The sequence below is a fragment of the Protopterus annectens genome, chromosome 5.part1 (assembly GCF_019279795.1).
Source record: "Protopterus annectens isolate FY-2018-M chromosome 5.part1, PAN1.0, whole genome shotgun sequence".
In the NCBI taxonomy this organism is placed as follows: Eukaryota; Metazoa; Chordata; order Ceratodontiformes; family Protopteridae; genus Protopterus; species Protopterus annectens.
The window spans coordinates 420,715,983-420,740,894 of NC_056736.1; the positions used below are offsets into that span (position 1 = coordinate 420,715,983).

General features: G+C 38.8%; 1 protein-coding gene across 1 annotated transcript in view; it reads left to right on the top strand.

Annotated features, from left to right (window-relative positions):
• VEGFD (vascular endothelial growth factor D) overlaps nt 1–24,912 on the top strand; it is a 769,460-nt gene that overhangs the window by 401,728 nt on the left and 342,820 nt on the right. The window contains exon 3 of the mRNA XM_044073078.1: nt 9,918–10,108. Within this exon, the coding sequence (XP_043929013.1) occupies nt 9,918–10,108 (191 nt within the window). The remainder of the gene's footprint in view (nt 1–9,917; nt 10,109–24,912) is intronic.

The window sequence follows — 24,912 nt, forward strand, 5'->3', positions numbered from 1 at the left end:
GCCTATGCTGGGGGAGCAGAAGAAATTCCCTGAGCCTTTTCTTGGAATCTGAGTAATCTTAGCCTTCCCAGTGAAAGTGTTCCCTCAATTTATGCAGGGTTTCCCCAAAAGAGAATTCCTCAGGGGGAGAGACCGAGGGAATAGACTCCTCTGCATCAGAGTCTTAGAATGGAGAATAGGCATAATCCTGGTCCTCAGATAGTTTTGAGGTAATAGAAGCTTGATCTGAGGAAGGGTAGTCTTCCTCTAATCTGGACCTTTTGTCAGAGGGGGGATGAGAACCTCTGATAAGAGTAATCAAATCCTCAGCCATTTTAAGCATCTGTTTTTTAGGCATGGTGCCTTGAGAGGGGGTCTGAGGAACCTGTTTTTTGGTTTTCATGGCTGCTTTAGATTTAGTGAAGGCTTTAATAGAGAAGGAGGAAGGCCTGAAGACCCCTTGAGAAATGACAGGCCTGTCTAAATTCTGAGTTTCCCCGCCAGGAGTGGCGTCGGGATCTGTAGTAGGAATGGGGGCCGAGGAGCCTGCAACCTCGGGTACTGAAGACACCGGTAATGCATTGTCATCGGTACTCAGGGGCTGCGTAGGTGCCTCGCTGAGTACCGGAGAACCAGTAGTCAGCCTTAGCGTGGTTTCAGTAGGTGGTGCGGACCTCGATGTCGGTCCTTATCTTTGCGCTTTTGCTCAAAACTGGAGTCGGAGTATCCGACGACATAATATAATTAAATTTTTTGCCAAAAAAGTGAAGGGCGAACTCCGCCCGATGCTTAATAGTGCACTTATTGAATCTAGCACAAAAACGGCAGGCCGAGACGTCGTGGTCTGGGCCTAAGCAAGATATACAGAAACTGTGGAAATACTTATGCTGTATTTGCTTCCCACATGAAATGCAATTATTAACTTTCTCTGACATCGGTCTGAGGCAAGAAAAGTTTCAACGGGTACTTAGCTTTCAAGAAGACTTTGGCTGAAATACTTTCGTAAATCTCAGGAGCTGGCCGACCGGCACTTGCAAACTGCTTCTGCTTCGGGCACCGCACGGCAAGAAAGACTGAAGAAAATAGCGTCGGCTGCCTCTTTTATACCCCTGACGCACTGACGTCAGGGAAGAAGCGACGACAACCGACGCCGGACCTAGACTTTGGAATTCGGCCGATCGAGGACCCGCCTGATGGCAGGATAACCCATCTGTTATGACTGCAGCTGTATGCATGATGAACATCATAAGTTATAAGGACATAATGATCTGGCAGAATTTAAAAATTCCCTACAGAGTACACTGTGAGAATTGTTAGGTGAGAAAATGGGTGTAACTTAGGAAATGTTTTCTGAGTTGGGATAAATGATCTGAATTGCCTAGCCATAGTACGGCCTTGTTAAGTTTAATTCTGGTGGCTGCCAAAAAAGAAATTACTAGAAAATGGAAATCAGAGTCTAAACCAACTGAACCGTAAATAGAGAATATTGTAATTGTGAAAAAAGACTTGGCAATAGGACCTTTAGAAAAGGGTAGGAGCAAACCTCATAGACAAAAATGGAAGTTGTGGGAACAATACATGCAGAATAATGTCTCAGAGAAGAACTGAGGTTTAAGAGAAGTCAGGAATTGACTGATTTATGTAATGTTAGACTGATGATAATTGTATAAAAGCATATATGTAATGTATATTCTTTGTAACTATGCACATGTTAACGTGGTTTGTTTTCCTTTATATAAATGTACGTTTGCCTATGTCTTAAGTGGTAATTTAATAAAGGTGTTAAAAAAATACACACAACACCACATCAGGCTGTCTCCATGACCATGCTACATGCTAATTAGACATTCCAGAAGAGAGGCATAATATAATTAACCATGTGTTTTCCACACAGACCTCCACACAGAACTGCCTGTGGTAAAGTATTTATGCAGCCAACTGAGTCAGAAAATCAGCTGCTTCAATCAGAATGGTCTTCTCCTGGCCACTTGCAGTAATAAAAACAGCCAAAAGGCTTTGTTCATCCATCATGATAGATGCAAGTGCTGGGAAGTTTAGTGGTAAGCAGTGTTAGAGTGTGTGTGAGTGTATATGTATATATATATATATATATATATATATATATATATATATATATATGTATATATATATATATATATATATATATATATATATATAATGGGCTATATGTGTGAGTACATATGTGAATGTTTGTCTGCCTGGAGGGTAGCAATTGAAGGAAAGTGCATCCATTTTCCAGGCCTGTGGATGATAGGTCCTTGAACAAAGTTTTTTTCAACTGGCAATTTCTGTGGGTAGCAAAGAGATCTATGTCTGGCTGTCCCCATGCCTGAGTTATCTTTGTGAAAAGTTGAGGATGCAACTTCCATTCATGTGGATCTGTCATATTTTTGCTTAGGTTGTCTGCCAGTGTGTTTTCCTTCCCTGGCAGGAATTGTGCCTGCAGTTGAATTTGCAATTCCAGTGCTGTATTCCATAGGGTCATGGCTTGCCTGCACAGGGGGTATGAATGAGTTCCCCCCTGTTTGTTTATGTACCACATCACTGTGGTGTTGTCTGTCCTTATCAATAGCTGGCCTGGATGCAGTAGGTCTTTGAAGGTCATAATAGCCTTTTGCACGGCTAGCATTTCCTTTTGGTTGATGTGAAGGTGCTTCTCTTTTCAGGTCCATTTTCCCTGAATGCACTGATCTGTCATGTGTGCTCCCCAGGCGTAGTCTGAGGCGTCTGTTGTGATGATTTGAGTTGCTTGAGGTACACAGAAAGGAATACCTGTGTTTTTTTGGCATGCCTGAGTCCACCACAAAAATTCCTTTTGAAGGCATGGAATGAGTGGGATAATTGTTTCCAAGCTGTGGCTGTGTTGAGACCATAAGCTTTTCAGGTACCATTGAAGTTTCCTCATATGCAGCTTTGCACATGGGATTAGTAGGATGCAAGATGCCATGAATCCCAGAGCCTGCAGGATTTTCGTTGCAGTTAGCCTGGTGAAAGTTGCCATTTTGCCATTTTGCTGAAGTATTGAGACAGTTGCCCTTGCTTGTCTGGCGTGAGGTAGGCCCATCTGGGTGGTTGTATCCAAGCTGGCACCCAGGAAAATTATTTGTTGAGAGGGTATTAGTTTTGATTTCTTTTTGTTGACTGTGTATCCCAGGAAGTTCAACAGTTTTATTACAAACACCAGGTGCTGCAGTAGTATGTCCTTGCTGTCCGCTTGGATCAGGCAGTCGTCCAGATATGGGTAGATTTGTATCCCTTGTAATCTGCAGAAGGCGATTACTGATGCCAGGCATTTCGTAAACACTCTGGGTGCAGTAGATAAGCCAAAGGTCAATGCAGAGAATTGGTAATGGGTTGAACCTGCAAGAAATCTGAGGTATCTTCTGCAATCTTGTCTGATAGGGACATGCAGGTATGCCTCCTTGAGGTCCAATGTTACCAGCCAAGACTCCTTGCCCAGCATGGGAAGAAGCTGCTGTAATGTGAGCATCTTGAATTTTGGCACCTGTAGATATGTGTTTAGGATGGATAGGTCTAAGATAGGTCTCCAATCTTTGTCTTTCCTCGCTACCAGGAATAGTCTGGAAGAAAACCCTTGACCTTGTTCTTTTGCAGGTACCTCTTGAATTGCTTTCATGTCCATGAGAGCTGAAACTTGTTTTGTGCCTCTGCCCTTTGATTTTGTGGCAGGTTTGGCATGCCTCTCATTTTGGAAGGGTGTGAACGTGGAACCTGTAGCCTCTGTCTATAATGTCCAGAATCCATTTGTCTTTTGTAATAATATGCCAATTTTTTGAGAATAATGTCAATTTTCCGCCCAAAGGTGCTGCCATTAAAGCTTTGCTTGGCAGGTGTAGGGGGAAGTCATTGTGTCTGTTTTCTAAAAGACTGTGATCTATCTTCTCCACCTCTTGGGGTTAGTGCTTGCCACTGTCTGGCTCTGAAGGATCCTTGAGGTAGCCCTCTGCCCCTTGGGTGCCTGTATCTGCCCCTTTGACGTCTATCTGTGGCTGGAAAGGACCAATTTTTTGAAGGCCAGTTTCTGCTGAAATGTGGAGGCTGTACCTGCAGGAAATCTTTCACTGTTTGCATTGATTTAGCTTTTTCCTACATTTTCTTTAGCACCTCCTCAGCTTTAACACCAAACAATACATCTTTTTGAAGAGGTGCATCTAATAATTTAGCTTTGACATGATCTGGTAAGGTTTGCTCTTTGAGCCAAGCATGCCTACGTATAACAGACCCCGTAACAGCAGCTCTACATGAGGCCTCTAAAGCATCAAAACCACACTGCAAGGTATGTTTACCCACTCACTCTGCACCATGCAACAAATCCTGCAACTCTTTTAAATCTGGTTGTTCTGGTTGTGTCATCTTGCTTTTCAGCTGAGATATCAAAAACCGTTGATACTTTAACATATGGAACTGACAGTTTAATGCCCTCATGGTTAAAGTGGCCGAGGTGTACACCTTTTTCCCCCCACCTTTCTAAACCTCTGGAATTTCTCTCTGAAGGTAATGGATTTTTAGCAGTAGAGGCCTTAATTCCCTTGGGACCCTGTGAAATTGTTTCTGGGTCAGCAGTATGGCTTTTATATAGGAACTGGTGAGAATCAGGAACCCCATTACCTGTCTGGTTTAACAGGAGCTGGAGGCAAAGAATCAGGATTGAGGCTGGCTTCTGTGTGCACATCATCCAATATATCTAAAACAGGAGGGATAGCCAGAGGCCTATGCTGGGGGAGCAGAAGAAATTCCCTGAGCCTTTTCTTGGAATCTGAGTAATCTTGGCCTTCCCAGTGAAAGTGTTCCCTCAATGTATGCAGGGTTTCCCCAAAAGAGAAGTCCTCAGGGGGGGAGACCGAGGGAATAGACTCCTCTGCATCAGAGTCTTCGAATGGAGAATAGGCATAATCCTGGTCCTCAGATAGTTCTGAGGTAATAGAAGCTTGATCTGAGGAAGGGTAGTCTTCCTCTAATCTGGGCCTTTTGTCAGAGGGGGGATGAGAACCCCTGATAAGAGTAATCAAATCCTCAGCCATTTTAAGCATCTGTTTTTTAGGCATGGTGCCTTGAGAGGGGGTCTGAGGAACCTGTTTTTTGGTTTTCATGGCTGCTTTAGATTTAGTGAAGGCTTTAATAGAGAAGGAGGAAGGCCTGAAGACCCCTTGAGAAATGACAGGCCTGTCTAAATTCTGAGTTTCCCCGCCAGGAGTGGCGTCGGGATCTGTAGTAGGAATGGGGGCCAAGGAGCCTGCGACCTCGGGTACTGAAGACACCGGTAATGCATTGTCATCGGTACTCAGGGGCTGCGTAGGTGCCTCGCTGAGTACCGGAGAACCAGTAGTCAGCCTTAGCGTGGTTTCAGTAGGTGGTGCGGACCTCGTATGTCGGTCCTTATCTTTGCGTTTTTGCTCAAAACTGGAGTTGGAGTATCCGACGACATAATGTAATTAAATTTTTGCCAAAAGTGAAGGCGAACTCCGCCCGATGCTTATTAGTGCGCTTATTGAATCTAGCACAAAACGGCAGGCCGAGACGCCGTGGTCTGGGCCTAAGCAAGGTATACAGAAAGAGTGGAAATCCTTATGCTGTATTTGCTTCCCACATGAAATGCAATTATTAACTTTGTCTGACATCGGTCTGAGGCAAGAAAAGTTTCCCCAACGGGGTACTTAGCTTTCAAGAAGACTTCGGCTGAAATACTTTCGTAAATCTCAGGAGCTGGCCGACCAGCACTTGCGAACTGCTTCTGCTTCGGGCACCGCGTGGCAAGAAAGACTGAAGAAAATGGCGTCGGCTGCCTCTTTTATACCCCTGACGCACTGACGTCAGGGAAGAAGCGACGACAACCGACGCCGGACCTAGACTTTGGAATTCGGCCGACCGAGGACCCGCCTGATGGCAGGATAACCCATCTGTTATGACTGCAGCTGTATGCACGATGAACATCATAAGTTATAAGGACATAATGATCTGGCAGAATTTAAAAATTCCCTACAGAGTACACTGTGAGAATTGTTAGGTGAGAAAATGGGTGTAACTTAGGAAATGTTTTTTGTGTTGGGATACATGATCTGAATTGCCTAGCCATAGTACGGCCTTGTTAAGTTTAATTCTGGTGGCTGCCAAAAAAGCAATTACTAGAAAATGGAAATCAGAGTCTAAACCAACTGAACCGTAAATAGAGAATATTGTAATTGTGAAAAAAGACTTGGCAATAGGACCTTTAGAAAAGGGTAGGAGCAAACCTCATAGAAAAAAATGGAAGTTGTGGGAACAATACATGCAGAATAATGTCTCAGAGAAGAACTGAGGTTTAAGGGAAGTCAGGAATTGACTGATTTATGTAATGTTAGACTGATGATAATTGTATAAAAGCATGTATGTAATGTATAATCTTTGTAACTGTGCACATGTTAACGTGGTTTGTTTTCCTTTATATAAATGTACGTTTGCCTATGTCTTAAGTGGTAATTTAGTAAAGGTGTTAAAAAAATACATACAACACCACATCAGGCTGTCTCCATGACCATGCTACATGCTAATTAGACATTCCAGAAGAGAGGCATAATATAATTAACCATGGGTTTTCCACACAGACCTCCACACAGAACTGCCTGTGGTAAAGTATTTATGCAGCCAACTGAGTCAGAAAATCAGCTGCTTCAATCAGAATGGTCTTCTCCTGGCCACTTGCAGTAATAAAAACAGCCAAAAGGCTTTGTTCATCCATCATGATAGATGCAAGTGCTGGGATGTTTAGTGGTAAGCAGTGTTAGAGTGTGTGTGAGTGTATATGTATATATATATATATATATATATATATATATATATATATATATATATATATATATATATATATGTGTGTGTGTATATAATGGGCTATATGTGTGAGTACATATGTGAATGTTTGTCTGCCTGGAGGGTAGCAATAGAGGGATAAGTAAAGGTGTAAGTTAGGTGTGTGTGTGTGTGTGTGTGTGTGTGTGTGTGTGTGTGTGTGTGTGTGTGTGTGTGTGTGTGTGTGTGTGTGTGTGTGTGTGTGTGTGTGTGTGTGTGTGCATACGTAAGTGGGATGGGGTGAATATCATACTTCCACACACCCTGGACTAACAATCAAAGCCTGCAACATTGTGGGAGGGGAACCACTAGCCACGAGGGACAACTCTTTTTAAACTCATGACTGAATGCACTTACATGTAACGCGGATCAAGCAGAACATTAGATACCAGGGAGAAGTCTTCACTAACATGTGGGTGGAGGAATGCTAGTCACCAGGGGTCCTCTCTATATAATGTGCTGTAAAAGTGCTTGATTAAAAAAAAAAAACAAATGTTAAGTGGGAAACCACTTGACCCCAGGAATACTTTGAATGTTGACTTTTAAAAGCAGTAAAGGGGATTCCAGTCCTGTATGCTCCCAAGCACTACAATGGATATTAATCATCTGTGCCACCACTCTACACCAGTAATTCTATGTATAAAGTAAATAAATGAGGAAAACACAAAAACAACATACAAAGAAATTGTATTATTGGACTTGGCACACAAAACTTGAGCATTAACCCATTGACTAATGACTTAACGAGATGGAGGGGTAGGGAACGTTAAGCATGCTTCTCAACCTGATAGTGCAAGAAATTAGGAAAAAGCCAAAAATTAATGATAACAGAAAATCATCGATGGGTTTTGAGTAATTCCTCTCACAAACTTAGAAAGTCATTGGTATATCAGCTTTTGCACTAGCATGCATTTACTGAAGGATATTAAATGTGAAACTAGAATATCTGGCTTTAACAGCTAACTGTAATCATTCCTAAATTACCAGATGAGGGAAAAAGGAGACATTGTTGGCATACTAACAACAGAAACAGTTATGGGGTATGTGGTGTGAGTGTGTTTGCAGGAGCGGCCTTAGGTCAACTGGTGCCCTAGGCAAAAGGGCTCCATGGCGCACACCACCCAATGCCCCCATCCTGGTCTACCTACATTAAATAAATACTGAAAAAGTGCCCCTGCTAGAGCGGCGCCCTAGGTGACCGTCTAGTTGGCCTATGCCTAAGACTGGCTATGTGTGTTTGTGTGTGCGTGCAAGAATTTGTGAGTGTGAGTGAGTGTGAATAAATGAGAAGGGTGCCTGAACTAACAAGGTGTAGTCATTTACACTAGCTACCACAGAAAGGTTCTGATTTGCACTCACAGCAGTTAATGGCAATTCAAAAACATACAAATTAGCTGAAAACGAGGTCTTTCCTTATTGAGAATAATGTGTCTGTGAATAAGAAATCTCCACATTGTGGAAACCCAGACCCTTTATTGCAGCCCTTAATGTAATTGGTGGAGTTCTTTATGTCTCAAACACACATAAATTCTGGTTCAGAATTATTTTATAACCAGGCTAGCATATCTTTTGTATTTTGAGGAATGTACAAGCCTAGCAGCTTAACAAATTGGTGGGAACCCAGTTGAACTGTTATTATGAAAGATCTTTCATTTTCATCATAAGGGCACTATTTATAGAGGTGTTATTTTAATAATATAACCACACCTCTTCTCCCTTATCAGACCTGGTATGACAGGATACATTATCATTTTTAGGGCTACATTCTTTGTTTTTTTAGAAATTATATTTATTCATGTTTCTGCAGTGACTACTATAACCTGAATGTAAAGTTCCTCAAATATTTAGAGATGTCCTGTTTTATTATAGATGTTTTATATATTGAGATTAATAATTTTAAGTCATTCCCCTTTTAAGAAAACTGTCTGAGGTAAATGGACTTGTGTTTTGAATATTTGTGCTGTCAGCTATTTTTAGCAGTTTTTTTTTCTGTGTAGGAAATGGAGTAAGGGATAGTGTTTAATATGACATTTCCTGCTCTTTTGATTAGGTTATGGATCCATATCTTATGAAGGTACAGTTACTGCTTTAGTAATGTCTCTCTTTTTATAAGCAAGCTGTTGCATTTAAGGTGGGATTGCTTGGATTTTTTAGGAATAAAGTGGCACTTTTAGAAGCAGTTTGTTTGAGGATAGTGCTGTATATAGTGGAAATTTATCAAATTGTTATACATAAACATTCTGTGACCGATGTGACTTTTATTTCTGTTTGTTTAGTGAACCAGGCTGACTTATGTGACATGTACATGTGTTATTGAGAAAACTGTAAATAATAGCATTCATGTTCTTATTAACAGTGGTATAAGATACATTGTGTAGCATTTATGATTATTATTATTTTTTTTTTATTTGAGGGTAGATGTGTTGTAGGTATTCACTGGAAGTGATTTACTTAACATTATTTATGTGGTATGTTATTTTATGCTAGGTTGTTAATAGACCACTAATATGTAGGGAGTGGTTCACATATATAAGTACTTGGGGTTGGGATGGCTGAGGATGGGGCAGCAGACAAGTGAAGCTGGTTAGACAGTGGGGAGCAGCATGAGTCATTAGTATATATTGTGGTGAAACACAGGCATGCATCCTCCAATAGCCTGTCAGTGACCTTCCTGTTTTCATTATAAATGCATTCATAGGCTGTAAGAAGAAAAGCAGCAGCTGATGATCAAGTGATTGCATTGCACTAGCTCTGCAACTAATGAAGAGAGCAACATATTTCACACATTGTTCAGTATAAACATATTAATAACCATACTGTTGTTACTGTGATTGTCTATACACCATAAAAATATGTTTGCTGTAGTACCACTTACTGGGTTTCCATTACTGTATGTATTATTTTTAACCTGAATGTATAACATCTTGGGGGAATAATGGTCGTGTCCTGGAATATTCTAGTTCTTCAACAAAATGCATTTTATTTTTTCATCTTAATCTTTTTATTTATAAGACTTCATCTCATTAGAATTCCGGGTGGTTATTAATATTTCCAACTTATTCTCTTTCTAACAGCTATTGAAGAAGAATGGGAAAAAACAATGTGTAAGCCCAGAGAGACTTGTGTGAATGTTGCCAAGGAGTTGGGAGTAAATACAAATACATTCTTCAAACCTCCCTGTGTCTCCGTATTTAGGTGTGGAGGCTGCTGTAATGAAGAAAGTCTTGCCTGCATAAACATGTCCATGAATTATGTCAGCAAAACGGTAAAAAATTATATGACAGCAAATTTCATGCTTTACTTTTTTTAAATATGCCTGATAGTTTCATACAATTATGTATGTTTTCTTTATGTGCTCTGTAAAGCTTTCATGTTAAATGGAGCAAACTGCAATCTGGTAAAAGGGTGTTATAAAACACACACGTATTATGTGGGCACACGTGCACACATGTACACACACACACACACACACACACACACACACACACACACACACACACACACACACACACACACACACACACACACAGCCTTCAACTTGTATTCATCCATTTTAAGTGGTATACATCACTTACAAATACTGAATCACCGCTGTCGTTTGGTACTATGGACCTTGTGTTGTGCTTCATTCAGCAATCATCTCCAATTGTGATGTTCTGATTCATTTTCTTTGTGCAGTAATGTGAACAGTTACAAAATATACTGTTGTAAACTTACTTCTGGTGAAATATAGACAGGAATGCAAAATGAAGAAGTGTTAAGAGGTCAAAGAGCGGGAAGCAGTTAAGGAAGAACAGGATGAAGCAGTGAGAAAGACAGGAAGTTAGTTTTGAAACCTAGAGCCCACATGTAGAGCAAGCAATTTGTAATGTTACATAGATAATGCAAAGCTCATTACAGTACAGAAGAGAGAATGAGAGAGAAGACATGAAGTGGTGGAGTTGCAGAGAAAATCTGGCTGGAATAATACTTGTGCACTGGGGATGCGCATGGGTGAAAAAGATAAGAAAGTCACTGAGTAATTAAATTATTTAAGGAAACAGCCTAGCAAACAAATAAGAGTTTTGCATATTGAGTCTAGAGAAGGGGCAGAAACCAATCAAAGAAAGTGTAATGTTAAAAATACTAACAACAACAAGTGAAGTGAAATCTTATAGCAAGACACTGAAGGGGGGGGCAGAAATTTGGAAACTCAACATAGGCAGCAGTATCAGAAGGAGAACGTTAATGGGGAACTTTGATAAATGGATGTTTGAAAAGATTAAAGAATGGTTCAAGCTAGGTGATAGGCATGAAATAAGGAAATAGCATGGGACTCAGAATTGGCCATGCAGCAGGGGGGTGAGGAAGAGATAGGGGGATGGGAGGACAACTGCGATGAGTGGACATAATGAAAAAATGCTCGCTGGGTATGATCTTATAAGAAAGCAAGAGCTGAAGATACTACAAATGTATTTTAATGTGAAATTGTATTTCTTTATTTATTTATTTAACATTTATTTACCAGGAAAGTCCAACTTAGAATGAGCCAATTTTCAGTGAAGGCCCGGGGAGAAATGCTCCAGACCCATGTCTTTGTAACATGGGAGGAAACCGGACCACACACAGGAAACCCACACAAACACAGGGAGGACATGCAGACTCTGCCCAGAAGGCAGCCCCAGCTGACAATTGACCCAGAGAACCTCTTGCTTTGAGGCGACAACGTTAACCGCTGCACCACTGCACCATCCAACATATGTAGACTGATGCACCTGTTGAAAAGCAGTATATATAAATCTTGAAATATGAGTAAAAAGTTATAAACAAGTAAACAAGCAATAGAATGTTATCCTGCTCAGATGGCTTGGCCTTATGTACATATCTCCACTACTCCAGACACAGTCTAAGCTGATTTAGCCAGTGGGCATCCCACTGGCTCCCCAGTCAGACTGAGGGAGCACATTATGTTTATAAGGAATGGTCTTCTCCATTGGTACTAGAGATTTGGTGGACACTGAATGGTAAGCTGATATGGGTGGCTAGACATCCCCTCTCCCATGTATTATAAATAGTTTTTGCTACTTCAGAAAATATCAAAACAGTCTGAAGTCCTGAATGACATACACACTTTGATATAGCAAGCATTCACTTTACATTAACTGTCATCTTTAAATGGTTGAAGTATTGCTTGATGATTTCACTGGCTAATTTTTCAGTTATGAGCAGGTCCAGTAGAAAAACAATGGTAATACTATTAAAACGTGTAAAAATGTTTTGTTTAACTTGCAAGAAAATTACAGGCTCTGCAGGCAACTTCCTGTTCTCTAACAGCTCTTTATGTTCTTTATCACATCTTGCATTACTACATAGGTTACTAGTTGGATGTGTTGTTATGTATAAATGCTTTCTGAGGTTTTTTTTAACCTTTGCAAACTACATGTTCAAGGCAAGATCTATAAATATCACAAACAGTGCAACACATGCTAATCAGGCATTCCTTTAGGTACTTCATCACAAACAGATTATAGTGAAAACTTACGTCAGATGTGCACACTCTGATGAATGAATGCATACATCAGTTTCTGACCTCCCCCCAATGCACTTAACTGTAAAATTTAATTCCAAATCCGTTTAAATGCAAAGAACATAATTTGTAAAAAAAACATGATGAGGGCACAGCCTTTCTTAAGTAGTACTATTAAAGGTGTTAATTTGTGTTTATGAAGATGCTGTTCGGTCACTTAAATTTGCATGGAATCACTGAATTCCACTACTTTGTTTAAATAACCAAGCCATTGAAACGTTCTCATATATTTCATTTAAATGTTAGGATGAAGAACATAAACCAAGAGAAACTCTTTCATCCGTACATAAAAACATTGTAGCCACTATCTCATCAAAGCAAATGGGTGCATTTCTACCACTTTTTATGTTTATTGCTCAATTCCCACTCTGACTCAGGATTCATGTGATCACAAACTCTTATACACAGCCAGGAAGGATGGAAACAGGTTTAGAATAAATCACTTCAAAATGACCTACCATGCCTGTCTTTAAAGTTAACTGTAACATTTTGGAAACCACTCCCATCATTTATTAGATTTTCTTGACTGTATAGATAATTTCAGTAATTTTAGTAAAAAAAGTTATCTTTATTTTTTTTTTTTTTAGAATTTGCAGCTACACTGTGGAGAGCAAGATGAAAATTGCTAAAATTTTGGAAAGAAATCCATGAGCAACTTTGCATTGTTGCTTTGGTTATGAGTACAGATTAGCAAGGGTGGGATCTTGTAACTGGAAAATTCATAATGTGTTTCAGGATTTTTGGAATACTTTTCATATATAGGTTCATACTAGGCTATCTGCCCTAGGGCATTTATAAGCCTAGCCAGAGTGTGTTTGGCTTTCGCCACCCATTTTAAATGAATTTTGCTATGCCCTTTTTTGAGGTTAGTATACTGTGCCTCTGTCTAACAGTGTCTAACAGTGACACAGAAGTGATACCTGGGGTAAACCTACGATCTCCCATCCACTCATCAGGATTCCTCTTGAAGAGAGTCAATGAGGGACACTGCCTAACCTGGACTGGGATTTTATTCCAGAGTGAAGGGAGCCTATGGGTTATGAATCTGTCCCTCCAGCATGTCCTATTTATTTCAGTGCTGAGGTTCAAGTCTCTCAAGCCCGTAGCTCGATGGGATTTGGATTTTCTGAGGTGCAGCATGTCCATTAATTCTGGGTTGGACATGGCTTTATACGTCAGGCACAGATCGCCTCTGAGCAGGCGGTATGCCACTGAATAGAGCTGGAGTTTCTTTAACAGGGCAGCATATGGCATCTGTTTGAGCCCTTTGATCCTCTTGGTGAGGTACTTTTGGGGTCTTTCCAGTTGCTGCAGGTGTCTGGTAAGGTACATCCCAAAAGGGGCATTGTACTCAATTATGGGCCTGATGAGGGATGAGTAAAGAGGCACGATGACCTCCCCTGATCTAGATGTGAATCCCTTCATGATTAGGTGGGCTATATAAAATGTTTTTCTAACCACTTTGGCCACGTGGTTGTCAAATGAGAGATTGCTATCAACTTGGGTCCCTAATTACTTCTTCTGTACTTAATGGATTACCACCTATGTGGTAATTTGTGGGCACTTTGTTTTTGCCAAAGGGGATGACTATACACTTTTTTGCGTTTATCTTGAGGCCATGGCTCTGGCACCAGTTGTTTGTTTCTATGAGGCACTTTTGTAGGATGCTTGTGTCAGCTGGAGAGTCGATTATGGCACGAACCTGGTCAGCCACAGTCCTTCCATGTTGGCCTGTACCTCCGAGAAATATATACCGAACAAGAGAGGTCCCAGGACTGAGCATTGTGGGATGCCACTTGTAACTGGTTTGGAGTCTGACATGGCTCCAGCAATTCTAACCATGTGGGTTCTGTCCTTGAGCCAGTTTGCAACCCATCTAGTGACATAGGGGTTTATATTTAAGCTAGTGAGCTTATCTATAATGCCCGAGTGGGGAATTGTATCGAAGGCTTTTGCGAGGTCCAGGTAGGCTGTGTGGACCACCTTTTGAGATCATCCTGTGTAAGCCGTAGTTGTTTTGGTGTTAACAGTATTATCTCATTATGTATATAGATTCATAGGTAAGTACTTGGCAATCAGTCTGCAGATCATTATAAATATCTAGCCAAAGCAAAACAAACAAAAAAAATTCAGAAGTTCCCTCCAGCCTCAAGGAAGACAAGACAAGGCAGACCAGGGGAGTAATTACAGCTGCCTATCCAATTATTTAGTTTTACCTTGAAGGTAATAAGGGTGCTACTCTGCTTGGCATGTAGTGGAAGTTTGTTCCAGAGTAGAGGGCTACACTGGAATATGAATCTATCACACCAATGTGCCTTTATTTATCTGTTGCTAAAAGTTTTATTCCTTTACCAGGTATTTGAGATAACATTTGTTGTGTGAAGGAACAAGAGACTAAAGAGATTTGGATCTTTGTTGGCTCAAAAGGCTAAGTACAGATTTCCATGGATGACTCTGTAAGAAAAATGAGTAAAGAGAGAAGGCTGCCAGTCTGTCCCTATAACTAAGATTAATGATGTATTTAATTATGAATCTCCAGGAGTTCTCAACTAAACTGTGTATTATATTTAGTAATGGGTATGATTGGATACGAGCAAAGGGGAATTAAGGCTTGTATGGATCTTGTGGAGATGCCTTAGGAAATGAGATTAAACCAGGCAGAAGGTTTTCTGAAATAACTGTACTGATAAATCAATACATAGATGTGGAATCAGTAAACTATTGCTCTTTTTACGCTGTATATTTATGTTCATAAATAATAAATCTAACTATGGTTCATTGATGTTGCTATGTCACAATGCTATGCATGGATAACATATGAAGCCATAAATGCTTTGCTTTCCATTATTTTGTATAGAAGCAGTCCTGCATTTAATACCGAAACACCCATCAGGCACTGCATGGGGTGTCTGACTAGTCCAGTTACACAGTAGCTGACTGGTCATAGTATTTATAACTCCATTCAAAATCTGATTAAAACCAGCTCTCCTACTACTCAAACAAACTCCCAAACACCAACCTTTGATGAAAACGGTTGCTTCCTACAACCAGTCCCGACCAATACAATATGTAAATATCTGACAAAATTAAAGCCCACTACCCTTGCGATGAACAGACTCCTAAGTGAATTTCTCAAGATTGCCACCAAAGCAATCTCCTACCCCATAGCTATACTAATAAACAGGTCAATAGCTGAACAACATATACCATCCCTCTGGAAAATCTCTCTCATAATATCAATACACAAAGGTGGCAATTCTATTGACTTAATCAACTACTGTCCAATAGCCATGCTATTCTCCCTGTCCAAAATCCTTGAGCAATGCGTTCACTCTCAAATACTAAACTACCTACTAACTAATAATCTCCTGGCTGAAACACAGCATGGATTTTGTCCAAATCATAGTACCACTACAGCCCTTATCAGTTTCTCCAGTACCATGAATCAACAATGAAACAATGGTAATTTTGTTTCTTCCATATTCTTAGACCTCTCCACAACCTTTGACATAGTTTCCAATTCCAAACTATTAACTGTACTCTTCAAACTCAAACTTCACAACTCCACACTGTCATGGTTCAAAGACTATCTCTCAAACCGTCAACAAGCCATTAAATGAGAAAACACCCTACCCCCCCCCTTCTCCCCATAAACTTAGGTGTTCCACAGGGATCCATCCTTGGACCCCTTCTCTTCACCATTTTCACCAACAACCTGCACAAAGCTACCCTCCATGCCAACCTGGTCCAGTACGCCCATGATTCTACCCTAATATACTGTGCCCCTTCACTCCAACAGTTGTAACAAATTACTCAAGAATCCTTCTCAGCAATAGAAAAATGGCTTTCAGACTCACAACTAATACTTAACCCAAAAAAATACAGCTAATGTTATTTCATCCCTCAAAGGCTACTGACCCAATACCACCATTTAAAATAACATCCTCCAACAATATCCCCATCACACCCATAGCCCAAACTAAACTTCTAGGAGTAATTATAGATCACAATATGAAATTTGACAAACATATAGCTCAAACCATCACAAAAGTTCACAAAAAGATAGGTACCCTCTATAGATGCAAAAATTACCTAACCTCTGAAAGTAAAATCGCCATTGCAAAAATCCACCTACTCTCCACACTACTGTATACTTCTCCAGCACTAACCAATCTAAATGAAAGTGACCTAAATAAACTAAGTACTTACTATGTATCTCGAGCTTTTCTCCCTGGGCCTCCACTGAAAATGGTCATCTTGTGTCCAGTCGGACTAACCCAGTAAACAAATGGAAAATAAATAAATAAAAATAAAACTAACTGCTACAACAAAATAGCAAAATTCACCACTGACACATTGTATAAATCTCATCACTGCCAATCCCTTAAAAAACTATCCTGGCTAGAATTACCAAATCTAATAACTCTCAACCAACTTACTATCACCCCCAAAAAAACCCTGCTCAACAGGGACTACTACACTACTATGCCAGTAATTATCCACTAAGAAGCACTAACAAATCACTAAATGACATTGCCAAAAGCAAATATAACTCTGGGGACTCCCTTTATGCTACTACTGTTGCAAAAAAACATGGAATACACTCCCTCTAGACATCCAGTCACGAGAAAACACACATGCCTTTAAGAGCCTTCTTATGTTACATTTATCCAAATCATGGACTTGCTCCTGTACTCACCCTGATAAAAACTAACAACCCTCTTACACACATCCTACTCCCTCTCATCTAAGCTATCTCTTTTAGTACTTAGACCCTAAAAGCGACAGAATGCATATTAGCATTATTAGGGGGGGTCTATATCAGAACATCGAAGTATTAAAACTTTGAATGTTCTGATATCGAACACTATTCAGCAAACGCTAAGAATAGCAAAGCTGCAGAACAGCGAATTCTTTCCTCGGGAAATAATTCGGTTGGCCGTTTCTGTGGCTTTGCTATTCTTAGCACTGTGGTGGAAAGTTACGGGTTGGGTACAGGTAAGTGTGCGATTGTTTGTACATTAGGGTTAGGGGTGGGTTAAGGGAGTTAGGGTTAGGGCACGGGTTAGGTATGTGTGCGATAGTGACGGGTTTAGGTTAAGGTAAGTGGGTAGATAATAGTGTATGTTTAGTTTAGTGTAGCATTAAATGTAGGAATTTAAGTGTATGCGTGTAGTTGCTGTTTGTTTGATGTGCTTGTGCTGTTTGTATGTGTTTCTGAGCAGCACATTTTTTCCATGGGAAAAAATTTGCTGTTCTGAATGTTCGATATTTTCATGTTTAGATGTTTTGGAGCCAGTGTTCACTATTTTCATCTTTTGATAACGTAATATAAACGCTTATTAGGGCTGCATACTCTTACAGTTTACTGTGCATCACTGTGTGCCTACTGATGCAGTTCAAAAGATGCAAGTGTTGTTATCTCTTTACTCTGTGCTTTATAATTGTGTACTAGTTTATATGTTGCCTCTACTTACTACCTATTTTATCAATATACTGTATTTATTACTGTACTTTATTTAGTTATTGTTATAATTGTTGTTATTGTTTGTTATTAATGTATGGAGCTTTTCTCTACGGGCCTCCACTGAAAACAGGCAGCCCTGGCCAGTCGGATTTTTTCCCTGTAAACAAATGTGAAATAAATAAAAATAAAATAAACAACTATTACATGAAAATTGGTCTATGCAGGTTTTTTTTTTTTAAATATGTTTTTTGCAGAAAATGAAAAAAGTTCTAGTTTTAATATGTTAAACATTTTTGAAGAAAGTAACTTTTAAAATTAGAATATTATAAACTGAAGAGTCTCCTGTTATGAGGCACATGTGCATAGTAGGTTGGGATTGTGACACACGTCAATTGTATTGACTGAATAAGTTATGAAAGTTAGGCTCAGTCATTACGCTAAGTACATTTTATTCATACCCATCTGATATCACAACCTTCCCCGTCCCCCTTCTGTATTTTGTAATGCTTCATGAACTTATTGGCTATGAGTATTCTTGGCAGTCCTTCAAGCAAGGTAGTTTATACCTTGGTATTAATGGGTCAAACTATATTTTGGTTAACTAGGGGAAGGTGTGCATTATGGGTGGGGAAAATGAAAGGGTACTCTGGGCTGAAGCACTAAAATTAGTCTAATTCAACGCATTGGGTGGGAAGTTGGCATAATGGTTAAGATGTTTACCTTACACACACAGGGTGCAGAGTTTGATTCTCATGTGGGGTAATTGGCTAGGCTTAAAATGGCCCCCAAGGGCAGTTAGCCTAGTACTAATCTAGGAACCTATGGTGTATGTGAGACTGTTAAAAAACAAACCAGTCTTTTAGCTACGTGACAGATCCTTAGCATCCGTTATGAGAAGTGCAAATGTGAACACCTGGGTTTTGTTTAGATGACATTACATTCCATTGTGGAGTTTCTGCAATATTTGCATACATCTTGACTTTTATGGTATTGAAGAAATCCTGTAAATTGCTAGTTGTAAGAAAAATGTATTTACCAGCCATGCTGAGGCTCTTGTCCCAAGCACTGGCAAAAATATAGAATTACCCTAGACTGTAGACTAAATAGGTAGTCCCTCTTTTTAAGATTTTGCTGTCACACAAGATATTATTTTTTGTTTGTCAGACAGTTCTCAATAGCAGTAATGTATTTGGCCAAGAATGTACATAATTTTAAAATTAGATATTAGGCATTGCTCAGGCGATTGATAATTTCTGAACTTTAACTTCAATAAGCAATTCTGAGGCTGAAAACACATTTATTTATAAGCCCCAGCAGTCATTTAGAATAAGTAAAATTTCAGTGTGCTAACTCGAAAACATTTGAACTAGCTCCAATCAGTGGTTTACCAGACTATCGCACTTTTTAAATAGCACATGTACATTTTCTTTACAACATTCTTCTGTAGTGACCTCTTTTAAAATCAAGAACTGTGTCTTTTGAAAAAGATAAAGCAGGGTGTTTATGGCTATGAGGCCCTTTTACAATGAAAGTTATATCTTGCAGAAATAAACAGAATGAAAGTTGACATAATACACTAAGGCTTGTGTATACAAAAATATATTGCTAAAGTTTTAAATACATTTTTGGCTTGCGATTCTACATTCATCAAGACCACCTACATTAAATGAGGACATGACTAATGTTCAAATATGTACTCCCTCTAAAAGTAATATCTGTGATTAATAAACAAAACTCATGCTTCCTTATTTCTGAGAACAAAGAACACTGTCTGACTTCAAGGATTTAACCTAAATTCAGTTTTACTGCAAATGTAGCATTATCCTTTTCTAGCAAAAATCACTTCTCTCAAGTAATGGCCACTCCATTTTGTGTGCCTTTATTCAAAGTTTTCATGACAAAAAATATTAATAATTTAAGCAATCTAATGAGGTCAATTCAATAATTACAGTAGATGTTATTTTACCATGCTACTACTGGTACTGCTGCTACTACTACTGCTATGACTGTTACTAATACTGCTGATACTACTAATGGTACTACTATTACTGCTATGACTGCTATTACTGGTACTACTACTTAGGTTCATAGGTTCATAGGATGTTACTAGGCTATTGACCTGAGGGTCTTTACAAGCCTAGCCATTAAATCCCAACATAATACTAGATGAGAGTTGATATTCAAAAATTAGAAACAAAAGTGAAGCTACTCGAGAAAGAACTGATTCAGAATTTTAATGCTCAAACAGAGAAGGAAATGCTGAAATGTCAAAGGGATCTCTTCTTGTTGCATAATAGTAGAGTAACACTTCAGGAGCATAGGTGTTTAGTGAAATATGCCAATAATGTTCAAATACCATCAAAAGCATTGGCAAGGATTATAAATCAATCAAAAACAACTGTACATATTTCGGAAATACAATGCAATGATACAGTGTATTCTAAAACTGAGGATATTATTGATATTTTCGAAAAAATCTATACCAAGGTTTATGAGGGTCAAATTGATAGGTCTATACATAAACAAAATAAAAGATTCTTGCAAAAAATTAATTTTCCAAAATTAGAGGAGAGTCTGCAAGGTGATCTGATTAAACCTATATCTTCAGAGGAAATAGTATATGTAATTCAACATATGAAAGTACATAAATCACCAGGTCCTGATGGTTTGAAAGTTGAATTTTATAAAGAGTTTGCTGATAGTTTTGGTAAAATATTGTCTCATGTATTTAACTATATAATCAGAAATAAAATTAGTGACCCCCACCTTAATGCGTCAAAAACAATCTTTATACATAAAGCTAATTCAGACCCTCAAAGCCCGGACAATTACAGGCCAATAGCATTAATAAATGTGGATATGAAAATTCTAATTACCATTATAGCATGTAGATTAAAAAAGATTATGATCCATTTAATTTCTAAGGAACAGGCTGGATTCATGGCAACTAGACAAACTAGTGATAATACACTTACATTACATAATATGATGATGTATGCTAAACAAAACAACTCTAATATTTATGCCCTTATAATAGATGCTCAGAAAGCATTTGATAGAGTGGATATAAACTTTTTGTTTGATGTGTTGCCTTATTTCAATATGCCACAGGAATTTATTCAGATACTACAAATATTATATAGTAATCCTTATACTACGTTATATATTAATAGGAGTTATTCTAAAAGAATACAGATTAAAAATGGTACACAGCAGGGCTGCCCTTTGTCCCTCTTATTGTTTAACCTTTATTTAGAACCTCTATTTTTATATATTAAGCAAAATTTGTATCATAATGCACCAATACTTTATAGGACTAAATTAGTAATGTCGGCATTTGCTGATGATCTTATTATTTATTGTACAACCCCAATTTCTGATAGTGAAAAGATATTAAATGTTATAAACGAATTTTCAGAAGTCTCTAATTATAAAATTAATTTGGAGAAAACTAGTATTTTCCCATTAAGAACCCCTAAACCTTTTTCATTAATGTCCCTGGTGGGGAAGATATCATGTAAAGAAAATATCAAATACTTGGGTATTAGCTTCTCTACAGATAATAAGGACTTTTATAGTAATAATATTAAACAAGTATGGGAACTAATAGTAGATGATTGTGGCAGATGGAGAAATTTAAGATTACCGGTATTGGCAAAAGTATCAATAGTGAAAATTAATATATTACCACGAATGTTGTATATCTTTAGGTCTGCTCAAGTATCAATTACAAAGACAGTTTTTAAACAAATTCATAAAGATCTAGCTAAATTTATCTGGGAGCCAAAGAAAACTAGAATATCGTATGAGAAATTAATGACCCCGAAGAGTAGAGGAGGACTTGAGTTACCGAATTTTGAAGTATACTATTTAATTGTGAACGCCAATAGGTGTTTAAGAATTGCTAATTATGAGGTAATTAGTACAAAGTGGATATCAAATTGGGTGGTCTTGAATTACAAGCATATCCTAGATTGGAACATAAATCCTAAAGCTTTACCCTTTTTGGATAAAAGTAGTTTGATAAAGTATGGGATTATGGACCACTTAAAAAGATATGTGTCATCTTTGCAAAATTTATTCCAATCAGTAGACGTGTTGCAATATATGATGGTTTTTCAGCCTTTCCATAGGAATCCCAATTTTAAACTAAGTAATCAGTTGATTGATCTTAGTAAATTCCCATTAGTAGTTAATTTGACTCTGATTGATGCTTTTAATAAATTTCATTTATCGGCTTCGCAAGTTAGGCAGGAATTGAATCTTCCTAAGAGTTATATGGTTGTCATGAGACAAATCAGAGAACTTGCTCTGAGTCATTTTGAAAACTTTAAACCAGTAGTTGGAATTGTGGATAAATGCTCTGAATTGTGGCAGGCTCTACAACAGGAGGTCAAATTTATAACAACAACAAATAAATTAATTAAAGATTTAAAATTCCAGGATAAAATTTTGTTGTCAGGGTATTGGGTAAACAAAATGACAGTAGCAGATAATCAGGTATTAAAAGCAATTGATTTAACAATAAAATCGGTCTCTTTTCAAAAGTTGATGTATACGCAGTTGATGATTTGGAATAATGCTTATTATACTCATCTTAGGTTACATAAATTTAATCCTAGGAATTCTCCAACTTGTCCATATTGCACAAATCAAACGGCGGATCTTCTTCATATGTTCTGGAGCTGCAAGTGTATATATAAACTTTGGAATTCTCTTAGAACACAACTACAATAGATGAGTTATCAAAGTTCAACGTTATCATGGGAATTTATGATTCTACATGTTCCTCCAAGAGAGCTCTCTAGGTCACAAACTATAATATGTATGAATATTTTTTTGCTGATGAAGTTATATATAGCTACAAACTAGTTAGAACCAGACAAGACATCATGGGATAATTTCAAGCTTGTGGCTATAAAGCATATATTAGCACATAAATTACTCCTGAAGCAAAGTAACAAAAATATTAATAACCCGAAAATATGGGAAAAGGTTTTAAACATTATATTAGCATAATACTGTTATTAGGAATATATTAAAGTTTGGATGTATATGTGGAGGAAACAATGTTTTGAAAACATGTATGATATGTATGGACGCAAAGTACTTCTACAAATGTTTTGGCTTTGTTTTTCTTCCCTGGTGTCTTCTTTTTTGGAATAATGACGATTTTTATATGGAAGCATTTCATGTAGATATTGTATATAGTTTTGATAGCAATAGTAGTGAATTATGTGTGTGATTTTATTGTATTTTGAAAATATATATCAATAAAAATTTATTATGGGAAAAAAAAAATACTAGATGAGAGATATCTTCTATGCCCCAGGTTTTTTCTATCAAGGGCTACCCACGTCCAGGAGAAAAGCCGGGGCAATCCACGACAGAATTTTATGGTTTCCCATCAAGTCGTCCAGGTTGCACTTAAACAAAGTTATGGAGGTGCTCTGCTTGATATGGATTGGAAGCCTATTCCAGAGGAGTGGCAACCTTTGAGAGAAGTATCTGTCTCTCCAGCAAGTCCTGTTTATGTGGCAGGCTAGACTGAGGTCCCTGGAATGAGTGACTCTAGTCCCATTTGACTTATGGATGTGCAGCATTTCCATTAGATTTGGGTCAGAGATAGCCCTGTAAACCAGACATAAGTCACCTCTAAGTAGTCTATATGCTACTGAGTACAGTGACAGCAACTTCAGTCTGTCGGTATAAGACATGTGCTGAAGACCCTGAATTTTCTTAGTTAGAAATCTCTGAGGTCTCCCAAGTTGCTGCAGGTGTCTGGTATGGTGCATACCGAAGGGAACATTATATTCAATAATAAGCCTGATGAGGGACAAGTACAGGGGAGTTATAATCTCTTTTTCTCTTGATGCCTTTGCTAATCAGGTGAGCAACGTAGAATGCCTTCCTTACCACAGTAGACACATGGTGGTCAAAGCTGAGGTCACAGTTAACTTGTGTTCCCAGGTCTCTCACTACTGAATTGGGACTTAAAGTATTATGGTTTATTTTATAATCAGCAGGCACATTGATTTTACTGAAGGGAATGATGATGCATTTTTTAGCATTTAGTTTAAAAACATGACTTTGGCACTAATCATTGGTCTGTGTAGGCCCCTTTTGAAGTCTGTTGACATCGCTAGGAGATTCAGTGATAGCACCTAATTTGCAGTCATCTGCAAACTTGGTTAGCCACAGCCCCTCTGTTTTGGCCTGGACTTCTAAGAAGTCTATGTCAAACAAGAGGGAGCCAAGCACAGACCCTTGTGGGACCCCAGTGGTGACAGGTCTGCTAGTATTGGTAAAGTCTCCCACTTTGACTGAGTGTTGTTGATCTGTGAGCCAGTTTGCAACCCACCTGACAACATAGGGGTTGATATTCAACAGGGTTGTCAATGATGGCCGAATGTGGAATAGTATCGAAGGCCTTCACCAAGTCAAGATAGGCTGTGTGCCCTCATCTATGGTTCTGGTCACATTCTCAAAGAAGTCCACCAGGTTTCGCAGGCATGACCTGCCCCTGACAAAACTGAGCTGGGATGGATCCATGGTTTGGAGGTCACCTATATCCTTATTTATGAAGTCCATGATAATTCATTCCATTGCCTTCAGATGAGGCTGGTTAAACTTTAGGGTTTATAGCTACCCGGGTCTGTTGCCGAGCTGCCCTTGTGTGTGTGTGTGTATGTGTTGGGGGGGGGATAGCAGTCACTGTTTTCAATTCAGTGAGGACAAAGAGAGTACTCAGGCTGTGGTTGAATAGAGTGCCTAATGGAGTAGAGAGCTCTTGTTTTAGAACATTAAAAACTCAGCCCAGAATGCCATTTGGTCCCATGGAGGCTGTGTTCTTAGCCTTGGAGGGAGCATTGATGACTTGCTGTTTGGAGATGTGGGGAGGAAGAGATGCTGAAGACATGGTTTGTGGTATGTGAAAATTTTGCCAAACATGTCTTTTAGCAGGTTCGCAATTTCTGCAGGTTCAGCACACATCTGAGTCCTACCTTTTAGGCTGCAGACGTAGCCGAAGAAAGCC